General features: G+C 34.2%; 2 protein-coding genes across 3 annotated transcripts in view; one reads left to right on the top strand and one right to left on the bottom strand.

Moving 5' to 3' along the window:
- Window positions 1-6123, top strand: part of LOC124355758 — a 46738-nt gene extending 40615 nt beyond the window's left edge. Inside the window, exons 9-10 of the mRNA XM_046806914.1 lie at window positions 2232-2322; window positions 4066-6123. Coding sequence (XP_046662870.1) covers window positions 2232-2322; window positions 4066-4307 — 333 coding nt within the window. The 3' untranslated portion in view covers window positions 4308-6123. The remainder of the gene's footprint in view (window positions 1-2231; window positions 2323-4065) is intronic.
- A 2640-nt stretch (window positions 6124-8763) lies between these two features.
- Window positions 8764-20677, bottom strand: part of LOC124354516 (60S ribosomal protein L38) — a 34067-nt gene continuing 22153 nt past the window's right edge. The window contains exons 4-5 of one of the 2 annotated variants that reach the window (XM_046805039.1): window positions 10945-11067; window positions 8764-10518 (exon numbers count right to left, since the gene is read on the bottom strand). In XM_046805039.1, coding sequence (XP_046660995.1) covers window positions 10454-10518; window positions 10945-11067 — 188 coding nt within the window. In that variant the 3' untranslated portion in view covers window positions 8764-10453. The remainder of the gene's footprint in view (window positions 10519-10944; window positions 11068-20677) is intronic. The other variant, XM_046805040.1, reaches the window with a different exon arrangement.

The following is a 20677-nucleotide window of genomic DNA, read 5'->3' as shown; positions in this document are numbered from 1 at the left end:
GTACAAGCATACATAAGTGAAAAAGTACCCTCAGCCATATACACACATTGTTCCTCTCACTCTCTTAACTTATGTCTATCTGATGCATCAAAAATCCCTATGATAAGGAATTGTATGGGTGTCATCAGTGAGGTGTGTAGTTTCTTTCACAAGTCAGCTAAGAGAACTGCGATACTTAAGTCAAGTATTTCTGAATGCTGCCCTGAGATGAAAAGAAAAAAACTTATATGTCTGTGTGAGACTCGCTGGGTGCAACGCCACGATTCAGTTATAATGTTTAAAGAAGCTTTGGAGCCTATAATTACCGCTCTATCAACTATTGAAGAAGAATCGACTGCAGAAGCTTCTGTAAAAGCACACACACTAATTGCCTCCGTGACCAGTTTTCAGTTTGTTGCATGTCTTTTTATTTTGAACAACTTGCTTTCTTTGACTATCCGCCTTTCAGAGATGCTCCAAAGAAAGATATAGATCTTGCTCAAGCCAACAAACAGATTTCCAATGTATTGGAACTAGTAAAGGAAAGGCGAAGCAAAGCAGAAGAGACATTCCAGGCTTTGTTCAGTGAGCTAAAAGTAAGCACTGACAAATTAGGTATCAAAGAGGAAACCCCCCGTACATGTCGCAAGCAAACTAATCGCTGCAATACTCCTTATACAAACGTGGAAGAATACTACCGGCGTGTAGTGTATATACCATACCTTGACGATTTCTGCTGTTCACTTCAGGAGCGTTTTAAAAACCACAGGGAAGTAATCGACTCACTACAGAATGTTCTTCCTGAGCACTGCATTAAAACGGAATTTTCATCCCTGGAACCTGCCCTGACGTTTTATGAAAAAGATCTATCTTTCAGAGATGAGGTACGAAGTGAATTTCTACTGTGGAAACAAAAGTGGAATCGTGAAGAAAAAGAAAGTTTGCCAAAAACTGCAATTTCTGCTCTTGAAAAATGTGATAAAGACTATTTCCCAAACATGTTTAATATTTTGAAATTGTTAGCGGTTTTACCCGTTTCAGTGGCTTCTGCAGAAAGGAGCTTTTCATCTCTCCGAAGACTTAAAACGTATCTGAGAAACACAACTTCGGAAAACAGGTTGAATGGTCTTGCACTTTTTATCTATTCATAGAGACATTACCATAACTGATGAGGAAGTTTTAAAACAATTTTCACTGAAGTCTAGAAATTTGGATTTTGTTTTGTAAAATGACAATAAACAGTGTTTCATGAATACTTTTAGCTATATTTCATTTTCTTCCCTTGTAACAGTTCATAAAGTAGGCCTACAATAACTGGTTATTGTAGCTTGGAAGGCTGTTTGAGATTTTTAGTTTTTTAACGATATATAAATATTTGAATTGTGTGCATACTGAAATTACTATTTCTGATTTCATTAAGGTAAAAATTAAAAAAAACTAAAATAACAATTCAATTGCTAAAATAAATATAGTATATAGTCAACATTTATTAGTTTCAAACTTATAATATTGTGGTGTGTTGTGTTTTAGATACGTAGGACAATATATTTCTTTGTATAACAACTATTTTAAACCAAAGATTTTAAAAATAGGACTTTATAGCCTCTATTATTTTTCTATTTTAACAACTGAAAACTACCAAACTAGCAGACACTTAAGTTTTTAATTTTAATTTTATACAAAAATAATATACTAAGGATACAGGTCCTTCTATATAAACATAATAACGCTAAAATGGAAAAGTGAAACCTGCTCGAAAAGAAGGAAACTCGCCATGAAAAAACTTAAAAATCTCTCCGAAAGAGTGATTTTTCATTCTTTCCATTTTAGCGTTTATACATGCCAAAAACCTTAAACCTGTGTTTTTAAGACTTAAATTGGCAAAATTTTCCCGGGGGAGGACCCGCCGGACCCCCCTTCTACTGGGGGGTATTCCATACCCCCACCCCCGGTATTTCAGCCCCCCCCAAAATATTTTTCTATATACGCCACTGTGTAGGGACTAGCTCTGAAACGATCATTATTATCATCAATTCAGTTTGTAAGTTATTTCAACCCGAACAATCTATTTACAGGTTCAACTTTAATCATCTCTCAATTGGATCGCAGATTTTATGTAGTTTCAATCATGTGTGATCCAAGTAATAATTGTTCGTAATCTTGCTTGATAAACTGGGCTTTTAAGGTGTGAGAGGAAAAGATTTGAATAGTTAAGGCCATAACTATATCAATCTGTTATATTCATGTTACAGGATGAAACACACCCTACTACACCAACTGCATCAGTGTCACAGGCTGAACCAAACTTTAGACAATTCCTGCTTGTCAGTCCCATGTCATCAGGTAAGATTCTATTCTAGGTGTAGGTTAAACGTCTAAATGCACTCTCCTACACCAACTTATCAATCTCACGGGCTGAACCAAGCTTTATATAATTCCTGTCTTATAGCGACCCTCCCCCATGGATATTATACTTCTCTTAAAAAGCTGATGGGGGAAGGAGTGAACTTTCAGGAAACCTGGTATAATTTAATTGTTAAATCAGTACACAGAGTTTAAATTTTTTTAAATGATTAATTTCTTGACTGCAGATTTTTACGTTGTTACAATAAAAAAATTGAAATGAAATATTTCTTTATTTGAGGCGAAATTATAGGGCCTCATGGCCCTTTCCTTCATTTAACCTCATATAGAAACTAGAAAAAAATATTCTTATTTTTAAATAATAATGAAACTAATTATTTTAATGTAAACATTTTCAATATTAACAACAAATCGTACTTTATTGTAGTGTAATAAAAACTAAAATATTATATAACGATAAAAAGGTATATAATCATATTTATAAACACGTACTCACACACAAAACAATAAATAACAATGTACTTGTATATAATGTACCTATTAGAAACACACTATCCTCACACACTCTATGCTACGAGGAAGTGAATTCCACAGACAACATGCCATTACTACAAAAGACTTGTCATATACAGCAGATCTGTGCAACGACATGAGAAGCACAGACGACCAGGAGTTCCATCCATACCACTTTCGAGGCAAATTGGAAATCATTTAAGAAATAATTTGGAAACTCAGAATTTAAAATTAAATAGACAGATGTTAAGATTTTTACTAATCTAAGGTCAATTCAACTTCAAAATCTAGAAATTAATATAATAGGGTGTTATATGCTCATCTCTCCTGAGAGCAAATGCATATCTCATAACAAATTTTGGGTTCAATATTAAATGTTTTTTCCGTTGATGTTCAGCGACTTGTTTTTTTACTTTCATACAAAACTTTAATTTTCTAACTCTTTTTCCTTTCTCACCATTTGCCAGACATCGATGTATTCAAGCCCTATACCCACCTTTATTCCTATAATAATATAACCCAATATAAAGTAGCTATAATGTTCCTGAATAATTGTGTTTTCCCGCCTTTTTACATATGATTTCCTTGTTAGAAATCAAACTCTGCAGGCTTGTTTCCAATCTATATTAAAAGCCGGGATTTTCATTTGAGTTTTCTGATTGTTGTAGCGCTAGCACAGCTATTAGGGCATGGCTACTTATGTCACCAAGTTTTCTTGTAAATAAAAAGTGAATGTATTCTGCATGAATTCGCCATCAAATCCCCTAGTTATTGGGTCTACAAGAAATTAGACATATAAATTACTAACACCAATTAAAAAAATGTATGTTTTTGGTTTTATTATTTTTTTTTTTTTCATTGATATAGTCATAATGATGTCCCAACACTACTAATGGAATGAAATTGTAATAATTCTCAGATGAATAAAACAGTTGATCAACTACACATTAATAAAAAGTGATTTGCATGTTTTTTAGTCAATCATTTGTATTAACTAAAGAAATTAAAGTCATATAATAAGAAAACAATCCATATAACTTATTTTCTAGAATTTTAATAAGGAGTTCCATTTATATGGATAACATTTAACAACAAAATTTAGATATCTATTTTTGCTAAATTTAACTAGTCTTGACCTTATCAGGATTAGAAAATTAATCCTCACAATATCATTCATCAGCTTCAATTTCAATTTTCTTATTCCCTCAGCAGGAGGTGGTGGACTCCCCGAGCTGACACCGATGGCAGACTTCAAGCCCAAGTTCTACCAGGATATGCCTTTATACAAGAAGTATTCCCCACGTGTGTTGGAACAAGCTCTGCGAGATCTGCAGACAGGAAGGTTCCGGTCTATTCGTGCGTGCGCCAGACACCATGGTATTCCCATGACCACTCTCCGTTACCGTGCCAAGGTACACCTCAAGAAACCCCATTGGATGGCCAATGACTGAAGTACATGAAGAGATTTTGATAATAAAGTTTAAAATATATTGTTATTCGATAAAATATATTACAGTGTGGACAATATGCTGAATACTTAGTTCAGACAAATCCTTTAATAGTTAACAAAATTTATGACATTGATTTATATGTGTTTTCAAGACGCAATGCACCAGCTATATCAACTCTAGTCATACATTTCTGCGTACAGAAGTGTATTGTTTTGTGTATTAACACACCAATTCACTCTTTGCTTGTTCAGCATCTAAATAACTGACACTGTTACAGACTTAACTCCAGAAATCTAGAGTTAGCATCTGTTTGAAGAGATCCAATAAGATCGAAACGGTGGTGCACAAGAACTTCCTCATTGCCTAGATATTTCAATAGCTCTGAACACATTACAATCGAGGTATACGGATTAGGGGGGAAAACCAAACTATACACCCAGTGTGTTGGCAAACCAAGTCATTTAGAAACCGTACCAGCGACTGCCTTGTGCTATAAGACGCTATTGGTACACTACACTAGAGTTGTTGTAATATAAACGGTATGGTTTCTGAATGACGGTTCGCCAACACACTGAGTGTGTGGTTGTGTTTATCTTCCTTATCTATAAAACTTAGGTATAATACAATGTGTTCAGAAGCATTGGAATATCTAGACAATAAGAAAGTACTTGAATTGGAGTATTAGTACACAAAATCCTTGTTAACCTTTCCCATTAATGCTTGGCACAAGCCTAGGGAAGAAGTATATTAATAGAAATATTTCTCTAAAATTAAGATGTACCTATTTATATATTTGAATGTCAACTTGAAAGCTATTTTCTCTATCATAACTTTCATCTTTTTTGTTGTACAAAAGAAAAGTTTTAATCAAATTTGCAATACAAGGTGATTAGTACCTCCCCTTTTTTGATAGGTGACATAAAAGTACTTGCAACCTTTAGAGTAACATTCTTGTTACCTTTACTCATATGTCCAATTATATATTTTGTTAGTGGCTCCATTTATCATGATAGCATTAAAAAAATTATAAAGAGCTTAAATTTTCTTTTAATATGAATCTTTGGTATAACAATCTTTTCAAAGTAAACAAAAAAGGAGCAATTGCAATTCTATAATTAAATGTGTATTGGGGTGCTGCTTCTTCAAGTGAATCTCCCCCTCTCCTATTTCCCACTCCATGTGCTCATAACTTATTTCATATTTCTATCTTTGGTTGTTCAAAAATCACAAGTGGAGGAAGAAATTTTATAATTACCTTGTAGGCTATATTATTTACTTTGTAAAACGATTGTTATTAAGTTTTCAATTGTTTGGTATTATATTGCAAGTGCATGTTCATTAGAATAATCAGTAGCTAAATTGGAATTAAATTAACTAAACTTATAACAGAAAGGGAAGAAAATTTATTATAACTAGAAATAAGTAAAATTTGAATATAAAAATAAAAACGTCCATAGTAAAACGTTTTCAAAGCACAAAGCCAAAAAAATATTCTTATTGTAACAGCTATATTAACTGATTTAAAGATACAAGTACACAAAATAGAATAATTAATTTTTTTGGTTCAGTGTGGATTTATTTTTTAGCCAAGAATAAATTGTGTCTTGTTATTATTTTGAATGTTTGTACATAAAGTGGTTTGCTAGTAAATTTTTAAAAATAAATTACTTGTGTTTATCATCAAGTTTTAAGTAGTGACAATTTGTATCAGGAATGTTTGGAATGTTATAACAACAGAATAGTATAACAGTCTAGTATCCAAGGGCCAATTTGCATTATATGCACACAACCTGGATTTCTTGAAATTGATATTGGAATTTTTCCTAAGTGAGAAATTGATCATCAGCCATGCAAATTTTGGTGGTTGTCGAAATGGGAAGGTACAGTACCTACCAAGAGTTAAAAATATGAAGTGATAACTTTTTATATTCTGAGTACATTTTTTCTGGCTTGATAAACGTAAAAACAAGTGACAACAAAAATATTTATATCATTTTCAGACTCTAAATTGGTTAAAGAAAGTCTTCATTTTAAAAATCTGTATATTGTCAAACTCATGCTAATTGAACATTTATGTTTTTGACAGTTGGTTTTAATCTAGCTGGAATATGATCTGAGAAAAAAATGATAATTTATAATATTTTTAACCCTTTGATACCTCTGTTTTTACTTTCACAAATACTAGTGTGGCTAACGGTCAATTTCTTTCTCAAGGGGACAGGGACGTCCGTATCTCGCCCATGTTAATTTGGCAATATTTAGGTACATTTAAAAGAAAAACTAAAAGTGCTATGACTTTGAAACTTTGTGTAGTATAAATACACATTGTTATCAGTAATTTGATGAAGTATTATTTTAATTTTTCAAAAAATAAAATAAATAATAATTTGTTTTTTATGTTAAAATTTTTTACATATTTTTTGTTTGATTCAATTTAATAAAAAAAATGCCAAACAAGATATTGGAGTTTTACTTCATCATTTTGTTGCCTGAAGTATTCTTAACAAGCTGTAAAAAATTCAGATGAATCCATTTATATTTGGCTGAGAAAAGTGTACCTAACCCCTATAAAAATAGGTTTTCGGAAAACGAACAAAACGTCACGACTATACCTTATAATATGTTAAATGACAATGTAGACTTACATTAAAATGCACCAGGGGCATAGGATGGGTTATCTGCTTCTTCATCATCTTCTAGCTTCCTTTTATTATTTATTCTATTTTAATAATTATTTATTTTATTTTTTCTACTTATTTATTTTATTTATTTATTTTTATTAATTATTATTATTTTTATTCTATCCTTTTATTAAACTTTTTTATCCTAGGCATTGTACTTTAGTATTATCTATACACAAAATAAACAACAACACAAAACAAACTTCACAGTCACTAACCAAACTTCACAGTCACTAACCAAACTTAGTGTCAGAACGAAAGGGATAGCCAAAATAATAAACAATCTACAATGAAACACAGCTGACTTCTGATAGGAAACAAAACCATAGAAACCTAAAGTAACTAGATCACAGATGTTCAATAATAATAGGTTACAAAACATCACATATAATATATACCCGATACAAAACTTGTTTTACTGGATCGTTGACTACATTAGTTGATAATAGTTCGACGAAAAATTAGTGTAACGTTTCATTTATTATTTTTTTAAATTATAAATATAAAGTTAATATGCTTGTGTGTGGTATCAAAATGTTCAGAATTAAACGGAGTATTTTACTAAATAAAAATGTGAACAAGTGAAAAAAATAATATTTTTGACGTCCCTGTCCATAAGAAATTCTCTTATCAATAAAAAAAAAACTACATTCGTGCATATGTAATGCAAATTGGCTGTTGGCCCCTGGACTATAACACGTAGTATAGCTACAGTGGAAACAAAATTGTAGGCCATATGTGAATGTTAATTTTTCATGTTTATCCAAAAGATGAAAAAAGTCTGAGACAAAGAATCTCCAAACAAACTCTTTATATTGTTTCGACATCAGAGATACCCGACTACAACATATAGTGTACACTGGGTGTAGAGCTATTCTCATCGACTCATCAGGTGCACAATTGAGTGTACTACAATGTTTCTGACACAATCTCTAAGCACACGTCTTTTAAGATAATGAGAATATCTCTTTACCTAGATTACACAATATTTTGAAGCCTGGGGGGCATCTGATGCCGTAACAATTTTATGGTTTAATAATGAAGACCTTACAATAATGTGCATATTGACCTACGTTTGTACAAGGTGGCGCATATTTCAGTTTCACCAGAAGAGAAATTTAAAGGCGTTGTAGGTTAATTGAATAACCCACTTTTAGACAAGAAAACAAATTCATTATATGAAATTACTTTCTCCTTTATAATAACCCACAGTGAAAAATCACATGGGGCCAGGTCAGGTGAACGCACAGACCAATCGATTGTACCATGGCGACCAATCCATTCATTAAATGTGTTATTTAAAAAATCTCGAACTTGGATACTGAAATGTGCTGGGACCCCAATCTTTTTGCCAGGTGAGCGAATGAATATTGAAAACAGGATTGTTTCTGAGCTCGAGAACAACTACTACTTCTTGCAGAAACCGTAAATAACATTCTGAGTTACTATTTCCTTGAAAAATATTAGGCCGATTCAGTGCAGTACTCGAAATACCCCTCCCCATTCCATAACACCAGGTACATTAAGTTCTGCTTGAATTACAGTTTGAGGATTTACGGACCAGTACAAGCAGTTATGTCAATTAATTTGAAGGATTTAAATTAAATTCCAATTGTATTTAACGAGTTCCACTTATTAAATTTAATTTTCTCAGATAAAAATAAATATTTCAATAGATTCTTTATTAGAACTTTAATCAAAATTCTAAATTGGTCTTGTTAATAAAATAGTTATTTATTTTTATGGTAGATAAAGGGAAAAGGAAACAATTAAACTAATTTTAATAAAACATGATTTTATTTAAATTTACTTCACTTCCTTAACTTGCAGGCCTGCAACAGAAAAACAAATTGTCTTAAAGTAAATTATTGTAAATAAAATGAAGACTAAAAACTTAAGTAACCTACCAAGTTAATGTGAAAATTCTTATTTAATGTTGATATATATTCTGAAATTCAGTATAACACAAACAATAACTTGCTGAATCATAAGAGGCTTGTCCCCCAACCACATTTGGAGTTACTTACAGAGTTAAACAGTAGCATTGAAAATTATGAAAAAAAATCAATACATAATTTGTTGCTAGCAGTTAGGAACTAGGCTTTACTTTGCAATAGTAGTAATTTTTGGGGTACTCAAGTTAACTTGGGCAGGCTAATGTTAAAGATATATCAGTTAGCCTGAAACTGTCAAACTCAGATACCAACTCGTATTGTATCTTCTATTTCACAATTAGAATGTAAGAGCACGATAAACAAAATATATCTGTCTAGATAACTAAGTAAACAAGACTAAATGTTCATCACCGATGGTATATAAAGCATATAGATGTTCACCCGTGTGAGTTCAGTAATAAATAACAACACAGAACGATGCATGTCGACCGATGTTCCATTGATCACCAGTTGGAGGTTTAAATTACTATTGGCTGACCTGCACTGTATGGGGAATTTGCCTATAGTCTGACACCACACAACTGTGAAATGCTTTTCTGTCTTCTGCAGAACTAAATCATCTGTCTGTGGTTAATATCACAACATAATATGAATTTTGGTGCACAATCTCCTCTGACATCCAATGTTTGGGATGTTATTTTGTCTCGAACACAGTTTTGAAACCCAGGTCACTGATAATTAAACTCCTTTGGATTCTAATACACCAACACCAAAGCATTCTTAGATCACACATGTTGGGACTGATTTCATATTTTTGGAAATCACTTTGAGTTTGTTTAATAATGTAATTTGGCTGAAAACTGATGCAAGAGTGGCTGTAACACAGAATGAAGATATTTAGAACCATATTGAGCCATGCACTGATTCAGTCATGGGTATAATAATACGAGACTCACAGTAAGAACTAAGTTACTCGTCAGGCTTTGAGCTACAGGACTGTTCAAAATTAAGAGATAGTGTTATCAATGCTAAATATATTTCTGGAAATTTCCGACAAAAATTAGTAACAGAATAAGACATTCATCGCTGCAGATGTGCATGTGCCCTTTGCACTAAGTTAATCTAAGAGCTATGAACACTTCATGCAACTCTGTTATTGTTAAACTTATGTTTTCTGTGCAATGTTGCTGTCACATAGTTTTTCACTCCCATCTTTAATTACTATCAGGTTTTACTAGAAACCTGAATGAATACGTGTGATGAAAAAAAAAAAAACTCTTAAACAGCCCCAAGTGATCTATAACTACTTTTAACCCTTACCATGCGTATTACGGGAAATCTCGCATGGTGAAAATGACTCTTCACGCGTATTACAGTAAATCTCGCAATCAAAGTTTTTATTTTTTGTCATGAACTATAGTTTGTAAAACTGCAGATAGAATGGGGTAGAATGTTGACCTAACCTCAGACAACGACTCCGCTCCATTCATTGTTCTTGACCACCCGTTACTGATCCGAAACTGGTTGTCATGGCAACTGAACACCATTCTGACCTGCAGACTGGCGCGTCTTACGGGATTTTCCGCGTGGTGAAGGCGACAGAGCTGTTCACGAGACCTGCACGTAAGCTTGTTCCTGTGTTGAGTTCCGTGTTTTACATTATTTTTGAACATGTTTTACAGTTATATTACTTCAACAATTGTAACTTCAATTTGAAACACTACAAGCTGTAAAGTTGCACGCTAGGGAAAAATATAGGAATTTGTATTCAGCGCTCTAAGGGTTAATAAGCTTTCTTCAGTTATCTAAATATAATCGTATTTACATTGCTATCAGCAAAAAGGATGCTCAGTATAACTTTGTAATTTGTTTAGACAAAAAATGTAAATTAGAATTAAATATTTCACTAAAATATTTTATATTGAGTTGGAAAGAATTATATGCAAGCATGCTGATTGGAAACTGCTAGAGGATGATGATACTATAGAAGGTCTGACTCTCTCAAAGAATTGAAATATAATGGAGGAGATTAGCTGAACAGCTATAATTATAGCACATTACCTGGAGGTAAGGACTGTTTCAATTTTTCCGCCTTCTCCTTGTCTCGGATGACCAGAGTATAGAGGAACCTGGAACACCGTACCTTGAACTTTGTGTTCTCTGGATTCTTCTTTATCTTGACAGCTAGAACAGACAAAGAACATATCAAGATCTATGTTTCACACACACACATATTGATGTTAACTGTTGTAAGTTAATTGTTAGTGATGTAGCCTTTATTTTCTTAAATATTTGAGTACTAGAGAGATGATGTGTCATCACCAAAATGAGTCATGGTGAAAATTTGCCACTACCAGAAATGTATACAAGAAATGCTACAGTGGAGATCTGACATCACCATATATCAGGGTTGTACCATTTGGTATTGTTATTTTTGATGTCGTATGCTGTAGGGGACTTGTCAAACAACGTCTTGAGGTCATTTAAAACTAGCACCCATGGATAGGAATGGAAAAAATTTGCTTTTCATACTTTAAGAGAATTGCCACAATTTTCTAGACTCTGTGGTCAAAAACAGTCAGGTTAACAAAGTTTTACCTTCTCCATTGATACACACACAGGAGGTAGTGATTACTAAGATCAAATTCCATTTAATTTTGTAAAAATTTGTATTCAATAAAGAATTTATTGAAATGTTGTTATTATATTATGTTTTTTGACAAACACAAATGGATAGTAATCAAATGTCAAAATACAAAATTGAGACAAATTAATATAATCCACAGGATTTTGCTCATATTCCCACTCCAGTTTTACCATTTTGATAACCGATGTAGGATAAAACCTTGTTGCTATTGGATGTATGAATCACTCATACATGAATAATATTTCTTGCTGCATGTATTCATCAGGCCATATGTCTTTGAGGTATACTCAATGATTGTATCCTTCCAGCGCATGAGAACACACCTCATTGTGAATACTTGTACATCGACTCACATAAAATTTCAGATACATTGCACTGTTTTTATCATTCCAGTGCAATATTACACGAGAACAACACCTCATTCCAAATATTTGTACACTGAGTCATACAATTTCAGAAACGTCCAGTGCACTATTTGTGTGATTCCAGCAATGTATTTCATGAGTACCACACCTAGTATGTATACTAGGAATAGAAAATACCCAAGTATTTTACAAATGAGAAGTATTTTTAATTTAAGTTTAAAATTGTATCTCAGAGTATGTTAAAACTTGGTGAAAACTCATTTTTAACAGTTGTTATAACAATACCAAGTAAATTACATTTACATATAACAATACAGGTATTATAACTGACATCACTTAGGTTAAAAGATTTAATTGAATGAAATTAGTCAAACTCATCAAACCTAAAAATATCAGGAAAAAGTGCTATAGAAGTAAATATTATGCATTTTGATTAGTAGATGACATTCATAAATTTGATCTCTGTAATTAAAATAAACTGAAACATTTTCCATATGTATTTAAATTATTGTTATTAGGCCTATTCTTAATATAAAATTAGCAAGAATCAGAATCAAGAATTTTTATTGTCTTTAACCCTTTGGCCGCTGGGCGCGCCTGACTACCCAAGACCGCTGCCACCTAAATAGCAGTTTTGTTAGTACTCTACATATATTGTTCTAAAAACCATTTTTGAAGCTAGAACGATAACTTTGGTTTTGTTTTATTTGTAAACAACTACTGCATCACTTGGATATATTTTATTATAGATTTATATATTTTAGCATATTTAAAAATGACTAAAACCTAAAAAAAAAATTAATTGAAATTTTGAGTTTGAACAAAAATATCACTATAAAAAAAAAAATATTTGTATCGCTACATTTATTTTTATTTTGAAGTAAATTTTATATTGAATACTTGTACAAATTTTCGATTAAATATATTGATAAATAACAGAGAAAATGGTTTTTTTTCCAAAACATGACAATTTTTATTTATAACAAATTCTTACCTTTGGAGGCAAAAGCAGTGCAGGTTCTATGTTGTAGATATTAGACAGTTTATGGCAATTAGTTCACTTAATTACAAAAAATAAATAGTCTTTCCCAGTATTAGTAGTATTTAAAAATTAAAAACTTAAAATATTTACACTGTTATTTACAAAATTTATGTTTATGACACTTTTTTCTTATTAGCACCTGTGCTTAGTCAAGCACAGAGGATGGACTCCTTTATTGCATTGTTTGCAAGCATGGTGAGTTTTCTTATTTTTTCCACCGGAACTTGTACTTTGGGCACTGCATACAGAACAATTTCGTTGTTTATTTTCAGGTAAGTGGTAAAGAGGCTCATTTCCAAAACCTGCAACTTGTACCAGTGCAGGGTCCCCAATCCATTCCTCAGTTATGGATTCGATAATTGAAATTTTAAACACTAGTCTAGACAGGGGCTTATCAGTATTCAATTTGTAAAGAATGTAAAGGTTTACTAACATCCTCGAAAAAATGTGAAATGCTACTTTTTTCCAATAGCGTAGAGTGTGCCGTTCATCCAAATAGCAGTATAACATTTGGTCGGCGGAATCAACCCCACCCATGAACGCATTATAATGACGTATCATTTTAGGCCTACTAGTTATAAACACTTTATTTCCTTTTTTTTTCGACTTCAGTTCATCAATTGCCATACTGTCCGTTGACAAAAGTAAAACCTGTTTTTTCTGGGATGCCTTTTGTCGACTACCTAGCATAAGCATGGGGCCCTTACGACAGTATCGTTTTTCTCCAACTTCAAATCTTGTGGTCATACGTTGGGGAATTCCTTTTCTATTTGACCGTAAAGTTCCAGTAATGTGTGTCAGTTTTGAATATAAAAACTTAGCAAGTGGTATTGATGTAAAAAAAAATTGTCAACAAAAACATGAAACCCCTTATTCAAGTAATTGCACATTTCTAATAATTTCACAACAACGTTGTAAGCAAGTCCATTTTTTTTATCAGAACCATCATTACTTCCTTTTGCTCCTTTGTAGCATGTAAAGCCTAAAAATATTTGGTAACGGCATCACAAATCATCCATAGTTTGATCCCCCATTTATGGTGGTGCTTATTTGGTAAGTATTGTATTAGCTGTGTATGATTTTTTAGTTCCAATCAGACTTTCATCTATTGATAACTGGTTATTAGGGGTGTAATGATGTCTAAACATACGATTAGCATGATCTACCAAAGGGCTAAAGCGTGCACAAGGATCGTAACCAGGTTCCTTTGGTTTTGGTAAGTGTCTGGTGTCTACCACGTGAAAAAATTTTAAAACCGTCTCAAATCTAATCCGTGAAAACATTTTCCTGAACCATGGTATTTCCTGTGAAGTTTTCGTTGACCAGTACATCTCAATATTTGGTTTTCTGTTTAGGCCCATATTCAACAGTACTGCGATAAATGCTTTGATTTCTGTGAAACTCACAGGTCTCCAATTACGACATCTACTGTGGATAGATAGCCTAGCACGGTTAGTGTCGATAAAATATCGTGCATAATTATTCTTTTGCGTAGCAAGTAAATTCAAAAAAGCAAACGAGAAAAATAAATCAAAATAGTCAATGGGGGAAGAGTTTCTTGGTGGACAGTGTTTCGGTCCAGGTAATTCATGGTAAGTAAAGCTATGGTAGGGTGACCAAATCATTCACAGAAGAAACCGGGACAGCTCCAGTGGGGGGTTGAGCACCAGGGGGTCTGGGGGGTACGGAGTACCCCCCATCAAGTCCGGAAAATTTTCAAAATTTAAGTGTAAAATGACGCATTTTTAGGCCGATTTTAACTCTTGATCAACCGGAGTTTAGCATCAAAAAACTATGGGTTGACTCCAGAATTTTGACAAAAAAGTAAAAGGATTTTTAAGTCATTTAAATGTTTTTGTATTAACATATCACATCTGACCACTTGACCAAAGAATTTGAACGTTGAAAGCTATAACCTTTTAATTTTAAGTAGGGAAAGACTTTTAACCCTTCTGAACCCCTCCCGGGTACGGCCTTGGCTTCGAATTATGTACCATTTCCTCCCTCCCCATCATCACCAGGCCGCATACTAGCCAACTGGTAAGTTGTTTCCTGGATAAGAATTATTCTTAATAAGAACTACTTGATTCATAGTTTATGTCTTTAATTACAATTAATTAATTAGATTCACACAAAACAATGTTTCATGAACTTCCAAGACTCTATGTTCATATAGCAGTGTTCAAAATTTAACTTGTTATCAAATGATAGTATATAATAGATATCACAATAATTGACAACATCATGATTATTACATAACATTGACTATATATATCATGGTAGGTATGTAATGGTAAAAATAGCTAAATAGTATAGTTCACAAGTTTAAATATTACATTATACATTACTCAACACAGCTTAATGTGGAGGGTAATGATCGGCCTTGCAGAAAAGAATATTTATTCCGGGACTTTTGGGCGTCCCGATAACATTTTTCGGGACATCGCATAACATGATTAAAAACCGGGACAATCCCGGTTTTCCGGGACGGGACGTTTGGTCACCCTAAGCTATGGGCATGTCCAGGATCATTATTTTCTTCAACATCCTCCCAACCATCATTATCACTATCAATTGATTCTGAATCAGTGCCATCACTAGAAATTGAGTGGGGAGTGGTGAGGTGTCGGCGAGACGGACGGCCGGGACAGCGAGGCCTAGTTGGTGCCTGTGTATGATTACTCGGCCAGGCCTAGGGTCGTCAACATCACATTCGTTTTCTGAGTCCGATGATAATACAGCCCTATTTGCAATACTAGAAGTACTACTTGCATTAGGTTCATAGGTTGGATCGGAATCCATGTCGTCAACAGGCTCTTCGGAATCGGAACTGCTTTCAATGTTGTTACATTCTGAATCACTCAAAAAATCAGTTTGAAATAAGTTTCGTATAGTATTTTCACGGAGTGGTGAACTAGGTAATCTACTCATTTTCAAAACACATACATAAATAACAAATATAAAGAATAAAACAACAATTAAGCACAAAGCAGTCAGCAGAAACACAACACAATAGTAACCACAACGTTCCCGCGCAACGAGTAACAGCTGACTACAGACTGATGTATTTGAATCATGTGACTATTGTGAAACAGTGGTACCAACATATAAACATCAAATATAGTTAATTTGAACTTTTGGGATTGGAAACAACAAAATTAGACCTTCCTATATCTTTAAATAACAAATTTATAACGATATTACGAAACGTCCTCGTTTGAGGAAGTCAGCGGCCAAAGGGTTAAACACAAAAAAATAATTGTCAATTCAATTATTAGGCTTATAATTATTTCTTTCATTTTTTTTTTTTTTTTTTTTTTTTTTTTTTTTTTTTTTTTTTTTTTTTTTTTTTTTTTTTATAAGGGGCAAAAAACGCTGAGGTTATACAGACTGATGTATTTGAATCATTGTGACTATTGTGAAACATGTGGGTACCAACATATAAACATCAAATATATAGTTAATTTGAAACTTTTGGGATTGGAAGGAAAAACAACAAAATTAGACCTTCCTATATCTTTAAATAAACAACAAATTTATAATAACTGATATTACGAAACGTCCTCGTTTGAGGAGTCAGCGGCCAAGGGCAAAGGGTTAACACAAAAAAATAATTGTCAATTCAATTATTAGGCTTATAATTATTTCTTTCATTTTTTTTTTTTTTTTTTTTATATAAGGGGGCAAAAAAACGCTGAGGTTATCAATTGCCCTCAAGAAAGAATGACACCTACTCGTAATTTGGTGGTGGCAATTAGTACATAAAAGATTACATTGTATATAACAAAATAGGAATTACCAACAAGTAGTTGAGTAATAATTTATACTTAAAACTAGATAACAATAAATGTAACAAGGGAAAGACTGTAGAGAGGTCCTTAACATATATAAAGACTAAAAGATTAAATGGAAACATAAATAAGGACAAGGAACATAAATAAATTAAATAAACTGTAAAAAACTTAACACAATATACTGCCCACCAGAGTAGCTGTAAAGGGGCTAATTAGGCAGCTGTCAAAATAATGATTAAATAAAAAATTAAATAACAAAATTTATAAATATTAACACCAATAGATAGTCTGAATAAATAAGTTTAACATTAAATTATATTGTACTTAGTTCATCGTAAATTTTTTTCTTTGTTTAGATACAGGACGGAAGTTACCTTGAATCAGTTTGGAACTCTGTCTGCATCTCCAAAGGGTCCTCAAACCATATCATCATCAAGTGATAATTGGGAGGATCTGGACGAGGATGGATTAGTCTTTTTCACTAAGAATTTGGATCTATTTTCTGATTTTGCTTGTATGTTCTTTTTTAGTTTATCAGCGAGTTTTTTCCTCATCTTATCCAAAGATAGGGCGGGTTTCGTATTTTGTTGCACCCTATCTCTGAAAAGTAGGAGTAACTGTTGGGCGAGCTTAATCTGTGTGTTGGACCTTTGTATCTGTGTGGTATTTCGTTGGCTGTAAATTAAGGTGCTGTGGAATACCACCCCACTCACTGGGGCGTGTGGACTGCTTGGGAAGGGTTTGGGAAGGGTTACTGGTGGATGCCAACGGATGTTGTCCAGTACCAGCTGCAAGCTGCTTAACTAAGCTTAAGCGGCAAACTGTTCTGCTAAAATTGCGTACCATACCCTCCAAGGCGGTACATGAGGGCACTGTGCGGATTGGACTGGGGCTGAAGCAGCTTCGGAGTACGATGACTCCCTTTTTAGGGGTTGGAGCGATTCTTCTCCTGTACTCTTTGCGGGCTTCGTTAAAGGAGAGTTTGTTAAGAGTAACGATCTTCAATACTTCCTTTTCCTCTAAGTAAACTCTTACACTCCTTCGAAGTGGCCGCGTGTTTGCCCTTACAGTTCACGCATCTGACGTCATTCTTGCAAAACCTTCCTCTTGGTGGCCTTCATCGCCGCAACGAGAACAAGTCTCAGGTCGCCGAGCACGTCTTACTAGAGTGCCCTCGAATCTCTGGACAACGGAAAAACACCGCTGCGGATTTTTTAAAATATGGCCGTACAGTCAGGGACAAGTACCCAGCCTTAATAGTTTTTGGGGTTGGGGAAAAGCAAAGGTCAGAATTAGACCAGGAGTAGGAACCTTTTTCCCATTCTCCGTCCGAATGCATCCTGAACCACATCGGTTACCATTTTCACACTGCAGCTCGTCCTTGATATCCTCCTCACTACACTCCATCAGGTCACGGTGCAGAAGTACGATCCCCTTAGAGGTATTCAGTGAGGAGTGCGGTTGGGAACAACGACTTCCACCTGATCAAAAAAGCTTGTCATCTGAAAGGAACTTCCTGGCTTGGATGTAATTCGCAGCCTCCACCAGGATAGTTCCATTTCTCTAAGTTTGCTTACAGATTTAGGCTGACCGCCTGAGGAAACAAAAAGCTTTGTTTATAAGGAAAGGGGGGACTAACCTTTGTTAGAGTTTTGCCCTCATCCTTATGACTCACGATTAGGTATAGTGGAGTTGGAAACGTTCATATTTTCTGCGTTTTTACTTTTTCTTCCACTTTCCTTTGTTTTATATACGATTCATTTTCAGAATCTGACAACTGTCGTTTTTTCTCTGGATCATTAAGATCTCTTTCCTCCCGAATTCTTGCCCTAAGGGTGGGGTGGTTTCAATATCCATATATAGGGTAACCAGCGCATCGTGTTTAGTATGTGCGGGCCAATTCACCCGGGAGCGGGCATGCCCTCGGGTGTCCCACAAAGAACCGTAGCTTGGGGGGACAACCCTACCTCAGTTCCCCGAGGCCCGGTTTCCATCGATTACCAAGTCGGGAATCCGCGCACAACTTGGGACTCGCACGTGGCAACAGGGGCTCCGGACACCCCTGCCTACTGAACACTTCCTGACCAAGGGACCGAAGTGGCTGGCTTCTGAACCTGTACATGACTTTACGCCTCGGCAGAGACAAGCTCACATCAGCTCTCAACCGACACCAGATAGGGAACCTAGTGCCAGCTTAAGCACTCCCAGCGAGCCATGTACTGGAAACGGTCAGAGGACGGGTACTTAAAAAGACCCTGGAGGGGGAATTTGGTAGGAATTAGGAAATGGGTAGGTGGGAAGAGGCAGTTTAACGTCATACCCAGGACGGTATTTCTTTCATATTTTACTAACAATTACAATTATATATTGTTTAAAAGATAAAATATAATCCCAAATTACCAATAAAATAAGATTAACAAACAACAATGGCCCGATTAAAATATTATGAACTTTGTTCTCTACATAACACATTTACAACAGACAACAATGTGATTTCAAGAGTTTAAAGTATTTTAAAATTTATATTATGAACTAAAACCAACTGTAGTAAACTAGTTGGCTGAGCCTAGTTATTAGCCTAGAGGAGTGGGGGACGCCCCTGTTGTTACAGTCCATGTGCAAGTCAGCTCTTCAATTTTGTGCAATTTTATATCAATCAATCAAATATCTTTATTCATTTGAATACATCAAGTGTACAGGAATAGTGTCAAAATGCCATCATACATATGGCCAATCTTATTACTAAAAATATTTGCTAGTTTGGTCTTTTTAATGACATGAATTCCTCCAACGAGTATAAACTAAGGCTTATAATATACTTTTTTAATTTGGCTTTAAAAATATTAATATCATTTTCCTTTAGAATATTTTCATGCATGCAAACGCCTTAAAAAAGTGTGTCATTAATTCAGTTTTTACAATCATATATGTAATTTGGTTTCCTTTTTATATAAACATAATACGATCCCTTTTTTCTGTAGCTTAAGTAGTTTATCCAAGTTTTTTTTTTTATGTTGAACCTATATGACTTATTCCAAAGTATATGTGAGACTGAATCAAAATCAAAATTAAAAAACATTCTTTAATAACATGTTCATTGAGAACAGAAATGGTGTCAATTATACATGTTAATTCAAGTCACATAGAGATAAAATTATAATTTGTGTAAAGAGTCAGTGAATGTTTTTAACATCTTTGGAATCGGTTTAGTCATGTTGAGGAACTCGTTGATGGTAAATGGACGTTCGGCCAAACAGCTGTGAAGTCTTGATTTCAGCTTGCTCCACTTGATGTCCCTTGGTAGATGGTTGAAGAATTTAGCACCTTTATATGTGGTTTTTTTCTCATATTGAGTGAGGCATGTGCTGGGAGGTTGTAGAGGTTGGCATTACGTGTGCAGTATGTGTGTAGATCTGATCCTCTTAAGAGATCTTCTCCATCCACGTACATCACAACTTCTTGATGTAGAGTCCAACAATCGTTAAGATAAAATGCTTCCCTGCAGCTGTCAAAGTCGTTGCAGTCCGGCTAAAAGTTCTGACTGCCTTTTTTTGAATGACCAGGATTTTCTCGATGTTTTCTGCAGAAGCTGCACCCAGACGGCAAGGCCATACCTTAAGTTTTCGAAGAGTGCAAAATATGCAGTTCTTGCTGTTGCTAGGTCACTAATGGCCTTAATTTGTTTAATTGCATAGCACTAGTGTTTAATTTTTTACAAAGATTTTCTATGTGTGGGGTCCAGCATAAAATTGTTGTCAGAAATTTCTTAAGGTCATGGTACATCTTCGTTTCGGTGCCCAAATCCAACTTTTTTTTTGTACCTCTTGTTTCCTGTACTGATAGCTGTTAAGAGCTATGTATGCGGTAACGGCTAATTTATCAGTTGTTTTGTCATTTAGTAACAGTGTCGTATCATCCGCATACATGAAGGTAAAACAGTGGTCCT

Source organism: Homalodisca vitripennis, chromosome 2 (assembly GCF_021130785.1).
Source record: "Homalodisca vitripennis isolate AUS2020 chromosome 2, UT_GWSS_2.1, whole genome shotgun sequence".
Classification (NCBI taxonomy): Eukaryota; Metazoa; Arthropoda; class Insecta; order Hemiptera; family Cicadellidae; genus Homalodisca; species Homalodisca vitripennis.
The sequence above is the reverse complement of the archived record's forward strand: the minus strand, read 5'-3'. Positions and strand labels throughout refer to the sequence as shown.